Here is a 12,178-nt window from a genome sequence, read left to right on the forward strand (position 1 = left end):
AAAGATTTCACAGCATCTCACAGGAGCAAGTGCTACATGCTAAGAAATCCAAAGTTCTCCTTCTTCAAGGCATGCACAGAACAGAAAATTATAGGACACCAAAACTCGGAGTTAGCAGTCTTCAACTGCAGCAAAATTGTTTGAAAGACAAGGAGGACCACTGGGATTTCCCTAGCAGTTTTCAGTTCAGACAAGCCAGAGCTGTCCCTGCAGCCACTCGACAAGTCCCTTTGCCATGAAGCATTGAAACAAAGAATCAGCAATCATTTTAAATGTGTGCAGAGAGGCTGGGAATGATGAAGTGTTAAGTCTTAGGTCACATATTTCCATGCTGTTGAAAGTGTTGTGTGGGTAAAACTCCCCAGCTTCCCCAAGAGAAAGAGCATTGATCCTGGGTGAGCTTCCTACAAAAACTAAAAGCCCCTGCTCCTGCTCTCAGAGGGTAGTTTTCAAGGAGCTCACAAAAAAGTAAAACGTTTTTTACTCAACAGTTGGCTTTGCAGATTTTTTTTTTCCTTTCAGGAGGAAGCAACTGAAGAGAAAATCTTGTAATTTGCCTTTTAGAAACCAAATTTTAATTTCTTGCACCTCACCTGGAAAACTTTCTAACTGGGCAAACAGTTTTACTACAATGAAGTAATATGGCTGTTGCAGAGGTAGTGGAGGGAGAAAACCGTCTAATGGCCAAGTGTGATGAAGCAGAAACAACTGTTTCAGCATGAAGATGACAGATAGGCCCAAAAGGGAAATGGAAGTGGGTTCCCACATTAGTAAACTGTTGGGTAGTTTATCAGATACCACCATGTATCTGATGTGGGGAACAACAGCTTGGCTTGGATTAAGTAACCGGTCCTCTTATCTCCGCTACAGCTGAAGACTCTCTTTGACATACATTTTCAGTGGGACTTTCTGCTTCATTTATGTGGGGGAATTCGGGGGTGGGGAGGTGGGAGTGGGTGGAGGGGCACATCCTCATAGAAGCAGGAAGAAGGGAATGGGATAGGGGGTTTCTGGGTGTGGAGGAACTAGGGAAAGGGGATAACATCTGAAATGTAAATAAAATATCCAATAAAAAGGGGAGAGACTCAGTTTCTTCATCTGCAAAACAGCAATTAAGTGTGAGGTGTTTTAAGAAGGACAGTTATCCCAGACACTTGTTTGAGTACTCAGCGATAAGAAAAACCTACTGAGAGGATCCGTCACATACACAGTCATTCTCTGCTTCTTGCCTTTCTTCTGTAAGACAGCAAGCTATGTGAGGGGCACAGGTATCCTCCTCTGTACCATCTAAGTATCCCAGGGCCTTTTGTGGCTGAAATGTAGTATGTGTATATCAGCAGCATTCTTCAACAGGCTTCTAGACATGAATGTGTTATGATAACCTGAGCATTGCTTAGAGAAACAAATGTTATTTTAACCCAAAAACTTGATTAAGAAATGAAAACTTAAAGCCAACTGTTTGTACAAATGAAGAAGCTGACCACTCCCTCCTCAGTCGTTGCTGCTTGCCTGTGAAGGAGAGTTTCCAGAGTGTTCCCAGTTTGAAGTTAACCCTTCAAACAGAACCTTCTGCAAAGCTGATTAGCTGATTTGGTGATAACGGAGTTTGCAATGCTGGAGGTCCAGAGTCTAATGACGATTTATCTTGAGTCATCTTTAGTTCCCCCATAGCCTTTCCCTTGCTCATTTCTGTGTCATCTAATGTCCTGCACCTAACAGGTAAAAACATCTTAGAATCCATAAATTAACAAAATCTTACTTTCCACCAAGCAAAGTGCTAATGATGCAAAGACAGCATCTCAGGCCTACAGCAGACGTCTCCTGTTTGCTCTAACCCTCCTCACTGATGTTCTCACTAACGCGTGTATAATAAGTCTTGACTTATGAACTTCTTTCTTCTCTTATTGTAGAAAACTTTGTGACATTGCTTCCGTTATGGGACATAGAATTGGGGCAACCTAAGTCTGTGTACTCAAGTCATGGATCCCAAGCAAAATAGACTAAATCTTATACCCTTTGAGGTCAATGTTATGTTTTTGAGTCAACACGTCTTGATGAGACAAATACCTGTCTCTTTTTCCTCTTCTTTGACCTGATTTTTCTCTTTCTCTTTCTACATAGCTTAAATGCTTTAGGATCTAGGAAATAAAATTTTAAGTTCTTATACATTAATAACTAACCATTAATAATTCTGATGGCTCTTTTTACTTGGAAGTGAGTGTCAGACATAGCTGGGTGTTATTTATAAAGAGAGATGACTTACATTACCCCACACATATAAAATTGAGGATATCTGCAGTGTGCCTGAAGATCGGTATATTCAAAAAGTTCCATAGGTAAGTTCTTTATGCAATAAAGGTGGAGATTCATATAAATATGACATTAAATAACTATGTACAAATTATGAAGAACATAGTAATAAGATAAAATTATCTGAATGAAGGAGGCAGGAAGCCATAAACTCATAATGGTCTATATACCAAGAGTCACTTTTGATGATGGAACTGATAGAAAGAAATCAAATTTGTCCAAAAAATGCAGTGGTGCCTAGCCCAAAAGCATTTTTGAGTATTTTTATATATAATAGCTTATTACAAGTCATTCTTTTATCTTAAATTTTCTGTAAAAACTTGATGCCCCAGAGAAGGGGAATGCCTGGGATGGGCACCCTCTTAGAGATGAAAAGAAATGGCATGGGTGAAGAACTCTGGGAGGGGAGACCAGGAGAAGGAAACATTTGGGATATAAATAAATAAAATAATTAATTAAAAAAACTTTTTAAAATGATAAGAATTGTGTTCTGATGGTAAAGAGGCAGAGATAAACAAACTTTAGTAAAAGGAATAGATTCTTCTGTTATAAATAAAATGGACATCCATACATGTTTATGAAAATGAGTATGTTCTGTTCTGTCAATCATATTTGCACAAAGAACTTAGATGCCATGAAACAGATGCTCGCTAATTTCATTTGTCTTGCAGTAGTTTAATAAAAGGGGAAACACTGGAATTTAAAGAAAAACAGTACTGACTTTAAATTGGCCTCAAGAGTCACATTATACTTTTAAAATACAGGGAGAGGAAAGGACCAATATTCATTAATTTTGCCCAAACCTGAAAAAATGTTCAATTTCAGTTTGCAATTTTTCTAGGTTAATAAAATAATTGTCTCTGATACTTTATTTGTTTTTCCTGATAATGCTTGCAGGAAGTGTTGACTTTTTATAGAAGAAACAAGATTGAAACCAGACACAGTCCTTGTACTCTGTGGGCTTCATTTTTCTTTCATACAAATTATTAAAGAAAGCAGATAAGCCTGGTTTTCCAAAGGTTCTTTTTACTCTACAATTAAAGCCCATGTTAAAAGTATCTCTTTCCACTGCTGAGACACCTAGCCCAAGGAAGACAGGAAGGAATTTTGACTTAAAGACATTTTTCTTATATTTTTCATTATAGACATGTAGAAATGCAATTTAAAATATTCACTTAATTTCTTTTCGGAGACAACAACCCTCAGAAAGTACCTAGCTGCTCAAAAGGAAATGTTCTTTTCAATAGGAAGCTTTGTTTATAGGGATAATTGTTTTTAAAACAAACCAAGTCTGTCCCCAGGGCATTAGTGACTGCCTGTCATAAAGCTGCCACTTAGAGAAGGTTTTGGGACTCCCTGGTTCATTTGCTTTACTTGCAGAAAGACTATTGGTGAGTGTGGTGTCTCTATGGCCTGAAGGAGTACTGTAGTCCATAAATGCCCCATTAGAAGAACTACCACAGACTTTTCTCTCAGCAGTAAATGCCTTTACAAGTCTGTAACTCAGATTTTGCTGGATATTTTATTAAGGAAGACCTAAGAGACAGCAAAGTTCAAAAGGCTTCCATGGGCAAAAGCCAATGTTGAGAATCAAGTCCTTTGCAACTTCCATATTATGAGGAGCTTAAAAAGGAAAAAAATATTTTGTAACTTTTGGGGTTGACGACATTGACACAAAATTCTCGAAAACTCATCAGGAGAGAGTCAGGCCACATACATCAGTCAGTAGGAGTAATGAGAGAGGGCCAGCCAGCAAGGCAGGTGTTGGGGAGAAGTCAAAGGTCTTGGCTACATCCATTGTCCCCAGAGTGGAGATCAGGGAAGACAAAGGAGGAAGAGCTGCATGCACACTAGTGTGGTTTCCCAAAGCATATTTACTCTCAGTCAAGGAAGAATGAAGCCAGCATCTTGCAGGAAGGGAGTAAGTCTGGGTACGACTGATAAAGACTCACCTCCACCTTGATTGGGGAAATCATGCTCTTTTGTTTTTAGGTGAACATAAAAAGGAAAGAAAGTTGTGAGAAAGCTGTAGCACTTTTGACCCTGTGCTTTGATGAACATTAACCAATGGATTCTTTTAATGTAGAAAATCTTCATACTCAATTTTGCCAAAATGTTTAAAAAATTCGGAACTAATTTCACTCTCAGACCATAAATAATTGACACTGAGGTGATACATTCTTCAAGGTTGAATAAAGCATGATAGCTTTTCTTCTTTAACAATGAGGGGAAAGGATAAATTCCAATGGTTAACAAATAATTCTAGTCTGGTTCCAATAATGAGAACCCAGCTGTCAAAGAGTAGGTATGTTTGGTAAATATTTAAAAGACACGAATCAAATTCATGCCTAACAACTCAGTACATCTTAACATTTTTTCTGTGCTAAGAAAGTAGATATCCAAAAGCAATAATTCACCATTTTGAAAACTGTATGATGACAATTTTACAATTCATTTATCTGTTAGAATTAATTTAAATTATAATGTATGTCTAATTGAGTTGAATCTGTATATATATATACATATATATGAGTTGAATCTGTATATATATATATATATATATATATATATATATATATATATATATCCTTTCTCACATATCAATCAATCCTATATTCTTAGGGTCAAAAGAGTATGAATTAAAGTGGTATGAGAAAAATAATACTGTGGGAGGATTTTAATAAACTTTTTTAGTTCTTGAAGTTTGAGTCCTTGATAATAGTAATAATTACAGTTTACCTGAAGTTCAGTAAGCTTTGCTTTTGCTGTGTTGAGTTCCTGTGTCATGCCTTGAGGTAGATGCAGAAGGTAAGGAATGAGTTATTCTGAGGTTATATGGAGCCAAGAGGAAGACACAGTGAGTCAAGTGAGTTCCCTAGAACTGATCTACCAGTTCTGGGGAAATGGCACAATAAAAACAACCTATTGTTACAGAATCATTTCAGGACCTTGTTTTCAAACTGTGAGAACTCCCACACCCACATTTGAATAGAATCACATAAACAGAAAAGAGACCTTAGAAACTAACCTACCATTCTAGTTTTTCATAACAATCCCAAAAGACAAGGTTCCATGTGTTACTGAAAGGTTTTAGTTGAACAAAGAACAGGGGTTATGTCTTAATAGTAGTCTATTTCATCATGGAAGGAATTACCATGATAGTTTTGTTTACAGTCTTTTTTTTTTTTCACTTTTGGAGAGAAAAATGTTAGAAGGTCAAATCAAGGACTTTACACAAATTTTAATGAAAAAAATCATGAAAAGCTTCTACCCTTGAGATAGCTCTAAAAGTATACCTCTGTACTTGGGACATGCTAACTTCGACACAAGAACTGTGATCATCATTGCACCAAGAGAAGTCCTGGGTAGTCACATGCAAAGGTTATACAGAGCCACTCCCATTTGCAGCTCAACAAGTTGAAACAGTGTGAGACAGGTCACAGCTAGTATCCATCTTGCTCCATGACCTGTGGCCCTGCACAGCTTTCTGTCCTGATCACATACCCAGCTTGGGTCGGAGTTCTAGTTTCTCCCACTAGGAACAAACTGAAGAGGGCATAACAGATCACCAAATAATTACAATAATACATTTTTCTTTCTATTACACATATGGAAATAATTTACTGAAAATGATTTATGAATGTTTTGTGTCTAAAGAAAATAATGTCTTTAATGTAAGAATTGTTATTTTAAATAACTCAAAAGCATCTAGAAGTGCAAGGGTTTATCATATATTGTGCATGAAGATAACCCTATGATAAAACATCAAGAGCCATTGCACTCCTCTTCCACCTTACCATTTTATACTCCTTCCAGCCCCTCTGGAAATCCAGGCTTCCATCTTCACGGTGTTGTATTACTGTCCAACCTCCCCCATTCACATCCATATTGCAAAATACCTGGGAAATAACAGGGAAATCATGGAAAGTGGAAATTACATACATCTTTTAAAAATGTAGATCTGATATATTTTAAAATATACATAGGACAGGCAGGCCTCTCCTGTAAAAAGAGGAAAACAACTACATTTCACACACATTTATTGGTTACTTCTCAATTCATATTTTTACTGCTCCTGATAAAGTTCCATCGGGAATGTTTGATTTTTTTCTAAAAATATAAATTTTCCAGCTGAAAATTAATAACCTCAGTTTCAGACCACAAAACAGTTTTAGAGGTTAAGATGTAGGTCAGTGGTAGCATGCTTGTCTTGTATGTGCAAAGCCCTGGCCAGGGTCAACCCATACTAGTACGCCCTGAAAAACTTAAAAATCTCAAATTAAAATAGGCACTTGTGGAAGTTTACATTTAAAAAAAAAAATGAATGGTCCCAATGCTACATGTTATTTTTTGGCCAATTTATAAGGTTTAATGTTATTTAATGTTTTATTGGAAAATTAATGTAATTAAGAGTAAAAGATTCAATTTTTGTATCTTATTGCAGGACTTATGCTTTCTATACTATATTACATAGTTTAATAATAACTCTTTATTGTTGAATATCACACGAAGAATAAAATTTGGTAAATGAATTGTTAAAAAATGCACTGTTTAAATTTTAGTCATGAACAATGTGGTTGAGTGTATGCCTCTTGCCTGTGACAAGCTTGTTTTCCTATGTAGAATAGTCATTCAAAGATTCAATAATTATTTCAATTATTCTACATACAAGAACATTTATTTTAAAACGGATTCATTCTCCCCATACATCTGTAATGACATTTACAGAAATACATTACAAAGTGATTACTCTGGAAAGCAGCCACTGTGACTCATGACACCTGCATCTGGCAGTTTGATTTTTCAAGAGCTAGAATATGCAGAACACCATAAGTACATCAATTGAATGGTGAAGCGTATTGAATGGTGAAATGTGTGAAAACAAAGCACCGGCAGCAAGCTGGCACTGTAGCAGGATCTTTTTCCTGAGGCACTGTGTTAGAGCGCTGGTGGCCAAAGGGCAAGAACACTCATTCACAGCAGAATAATTTCCTCTACTTCTTGGGGGTGAAGGAGCTAAGACATGCATGCCTGTGTGTGCATATGAATTAGGACACCTGGTCTCCTGAGGGCTCTACCTCTAATTTGACACTTACCCTTATGTCTTTACTATTCTAGGGATTGAGTCATCTCCAAAGTCATACATTTAAATTCCCTTTCTATTTCCAAGATCACTCTTCTGCTCTTCTACCTTTTTGCATCTGCTGTGTGTCCTCTCCATGACTCCTGACAAGTCTTCCCTTAACTATAGAATATTCACTAATCGCCCTTAATGTTAATATATTCATCCACTTCTTCTTTCATTCAGCATGCATTCTTTGGCATTGACTATATTACAATCGAGGAAATTGAGATAAGTAGAAAATGGATTGTGCTCTCAAAACACTTTGACATTTCAACACTGATTGCTCTCACAGGGGTAAGAAGGCAGCAGAGTCCATAATTTTCCAACTTCAGTGACATCAGGAAGAATAGCAGTAGTGATATAAATAGACTTCACACAAAGAGTTAACAATGAAGAAAAGAAATAATTGTCAGTTAGAACATTGTGTTGCATGTAGCATGGCCACCCAATAGGAGTATCACAGGGTAGTTAGAGAGGGGATGATCTACTGGAGGCAGACCAAGGGTATATGAGCAAGAAAATGGGAGGATAAGGAAGAGTCATTCACAATGACAAGATTACTTACATCAGATAATTTGAGCATTTAATGTGTATTTTCTAACTTGATTCACAACAGGATATGAAGGTATGCTTGTTATATCCACTCTACAAATGCCACACTGAGATTTAAAATATCATAATAGCCTACCAATGGTTACAATTAGCAATTGTGGTGAATTCAGAAGTTGAGCTGGATTATAACAAAGATTTAAGGGCTTAAACCCTCTGTATGCCTACTTCAAATTGATTGGTAATAATGTAACTAAAAGCAATTTTAAGTAAAGAAAAAGTGCTTAGGTGTGGGTGGGGGCAGTCCATTAATAGGTTTTAATAAATAATTGCTATACAGACAATATACATCAGTAACCTGTAAATGGGCACATATTTGATTTTATTTATTATCTCTAGTTTCTTACATAGTAACCTATTGTAGATATTCAATTAATATTCATTACAGTCATAGATAAGAAAATGTGACTAACAGAATCCCAAGGAAATGAGTTATATATGGGGTTGGGAAGGAGATAAAATTAATCAACCATTTCAGAGTGGTCAAGTTAAATGAAGAATTTTAAAATGCTTACAAACTTGAAATGAAGGAGGCATTAATGATCTTAGCCCAAGAGATTTCAGGATCCTTATATGACTAAACTCAGGTAGACGAGTTTAAGTGGAACATATATAGAGATTCCAAAGAAACACTCAAAGCAACTAGCATTTGAAAGTAATGGAAGTTAGAATACCAAGGAAACAGTCTGCTATGAGAAAGTAATGTAACTTGTTTCCTAATGAAATTTCAAACTGTATTAATTGATTAATTCAAAAAACTCTGTCATGTATTTATATGTATGTATGTATGTATGTATGTATCTATCTATCTACCCACCCATCTATTAATTTATCTACCCACCAACCTACTCATCCATCAATCCATCCATCCATCCACTCACCACCTATCTATGTATCTATGTATCTATCTATGTATCTATCTATGTATCTATCTATCTATCTATCTATCTATCTATCTATCTATCTATCTATCTACCTCCATTTCTATATGTCCTCACTCTTTCCTTTGCCCTAGTGTACATTTATATCTTGTTGGAACTTTAGCCACCAACACAAGTTAGTGTCTAAAGCTATAAATTCTACCTAGATACTCATAAAACTCACCACTACATTTCTACATTTACAAAGTATAGAGGAAACTTTACTATGAGTTTTTAAGGACCGTTACTTTATTTAATTCTACATCCTTTGTTCTAAATCACTCACAGTTTTTTCCCCTGAAACACAGCTGTCCTTTTAAAAGGAAGCAGCAAACAACAACTTGTAATATTAAGTGTTGTGAATACATTTTGAGAAGACCAAGAGAAAAACAGAGGAAAAGATGTTAAGGAATTTAAAGTGGGTCTGATTCTTGTGAACATGCAACAGTAATAATAATAATACCAGATGCCATTGCAGGAATACAGGAACAAAAGAACTAAACTGACTTGAGGGTTAGATAAAACTTCAACTCTGATTTCTCTCATTTGTGTGTGTGTGTGTGAGTGTGTGTGTGTGTGTGTGTGTGTGTGTGTGTGTAGATTAAGAAAACAGAGAACTCTTCAGCAGTATTTGGAATAAGCACTCTTAGATCTTAGATATATTTTACAGACAATATAATACAGGTTTTTATTATTTATTACTTATTGTTTGTGTTTAGTATAATATTTATTGCACTGAAGTATTGTTATACATGACATTGAATATTATTTTTATTAGTTATAATTTATTATGAATAGAATGGACTATTCAAAACCAAATTGTGCAAATGTTCAACAAATTTGTCTTATCAATATGATTTCTGGGTTCTGTTTACTACTATTGATATTGTGATGACTGATCATGCTAATTTTTAATTTATATCTACTTAAGTTGGATCCAGTCTTGAAAAAAATGGAAAGAAACCCCATTTTTAAAATATAAATTCAGAAGAAAAAATAAAATGTCCCTTCCTAACATATTAAGGACATTCCCTGCATTAAATAATCAATTTCAGAAGGATCTGAGACATGAGAGACCTGAAGAGTTCATTTGTTGGTCTTGTGTGGTCCGTGCTATCTGGCATGCTTTTCCTGTGGACAGGGGCCCTGCTCCATTTGCTACGTCTGTTGCATCTATTCATTCTATGACTGGGGCTTAGCTCTGTCCAAGAAAAGGCTGAACTGGCGTCTTCCCCAGGCGAGGTCAAAGCTCTCAAGCATTAAACACCTTTTAACTTAATACAGAGATTTAAATCCAAACAAAAGGGGGGAATTTGATTCACATAGTTTTTACGCTTCTATGCCTTATACAAATTGAAATGATTAACCTTCTGGATGCTAATTATTTTTCCATAACCTTAAATGGAAAAGGCTTAACACATTTGTTACAGTACTTTCTCAAGAATTTAGAGGAATTATGCGTTCAGAAACAAATTTTTAATATTTTACAATAAGACTTATGATTTAATGGTTTGTTTTTGGACGAAGCTAAGTTGACTATAGGGCATTTGGCTTTAAACACTTGTGAAATGAAAAGAAAAATTCTGTTTTCCACTACTGTGCCTCGAAGGGAATGCAGAGGGAAATAACCACAAACCATGAATACTACAAAACAAAAGAAAGATATAAAAGATAAAATTCTCATTTTCTATCTTCTTGAAATACTAAATCATCCTAAACTACTGCATTTGCCTTCCATGTGACATTTAAAACAATGCTCTCCAAACTTTAGCAATTGTTTCCTTATTTGACATAAAACAATGCCAGTTAAAATAGACGGGCAGCATACACAGGACCTTCAGAGGTTCCAGACAGATGAGGTCCCAATGGTCAGAGGAGGAAGTGGACAGAAGCTCCCATCCCTAACCAAGAAGCCATCTCCAACTGACATCTGCTTACAAAGGAAAAAATTTCTCCAATGCAGTCTCACTGAGTGGATTAACCACACTGAAGGGTAGGCCCCATTCTCAACAGCAGAAGCCCAACACAGGGGAACTCAATGATGACTTGGAGATTTTTAGTTTCACAGTACTGTGTCTGGTCATTTTTTGTATTACTGGAGTTTTGTTTGTATATTATGGTTTCTAAATTTGTTTCTGTTTTTGTTTTGTCTTCGTGTGTGTGTGTGTGTGTGTGTGTGTGTGTGTGTGTGTGTGTGTATTTCTTGTGTTTTCTCTTATTCCTTTTTATTCTGGTTTGTTTTTTTAAGAAAGGCAGAAGGCATGGAGTTGAGTGGATGGGAAGGAGAGGATTTGGAAAGAGTAAAGGAAGGGAACCATGGTTAGAAGATAGGATATGTCTAGGCGATTATATCTGCCTAGACAGAGTAATCAGCCCTTAATAATTCTGCACTCTAAGATCTGTCAGATGATCCTGGGCCAGAAGGCAGAAGAACAGATGCTCCAACGTTTTGTAGTACAGGGAGTATGCAGGAGTTCAATTTATAGGTCTCTATAAATTGGCTAAGGTTTAGAAGCTAGGCCTTGTGTTTCCCACAATTATAGTTAACTCAGTCATTCTGGATTTCTGACTGGGTTGAAAACTTATAGTCTCATAGCCAATCTTGGCTATTTACTTTGAGAGAAAAGATTTGAGTGGATGGTTTTCAGCTGACATTCATTCTAAAGCCAAGGAAAAAGCCATGTTCAGAACTAAGTGTTTTAGTTAGGATAGATAACAGAGGTTCTGGTTAGTCAACAAAATGATGGACTGGGTATTAGGACTATCTTGTACCTCACTGGTACAAGTTGGCATAATTATGCTTTAATTGTATTTTGAGAGAAAAGTTTTATTTTAACAAGAAGGGTGATATGTAGGAGAAGCTAAGGTGGGAGGAGTATTGAGAGGAAGAGAAGGAGTAAGGAGAGGAAGAGAAGAAGGAGAGGAGAAGTTAGGTGATGAAAAAGAGAGAGAAAGAGAGAGAAAGAGGGGGGAGCCAGGGAGGCAGATGTTCACTTGTCTCCACCAGTCAAAGATAGTTGATATATCTAGGTTGGATAGTGGGTTACACTTCTGATTGATATTGAGCATTACCAAACTTATAAAGCCTTTGATTAACATTTTAAAAAATGTATAAATGCAAAAAGGAAAAGGGGGCATGGGATAGGGGTTTTCTAAGTGGGGGGAGGGAATGGGGAAAGGGGATGGCATATGAAGTGTAAATAAAATATCCAAT

The 12,178-nt window shown here is 36.2% G+C and overlaps 1 protein-coding gene across 2 annotated transcripts in view; it reads right to left on the reverse strand.

The window, feature by feature from the left end:
• Window positions 1-12,178, reverse strand: part of Angpt1 (angiopoietin 1) — a 239,538-nt gene that overhangs the window by 38,448 nt on the left and 188,912 nt on the right. For both annotated transcript variants that reach the window (XM_034517224.2, XM_034517223.2), the window contains exon 6: window positions 6,108-6,209. In XM_034517224.2, coding sequence (XP_034373115.1) covers window positions 6,108-6,209 — 102 coding nt within the window. The remainder of the gene's footprint in view (window positions 1-6,107; window positions 6,210-12,178) is intronic.

This window comes from Arvicanthis niloticus, chromosome 13 (genome assembly GCF_011762505.2).
Source record: "Arvicanthis niloticus isolate mArvNil1 chromosome 13, mArvNil1.pat.X, whole genome shotgun sequence".
NCBI lineage: Eukaryota > Metazoa > Chordata > Mammalia > Rodentia > Muridae > Arvicanthis > Arvicanthis niloticus.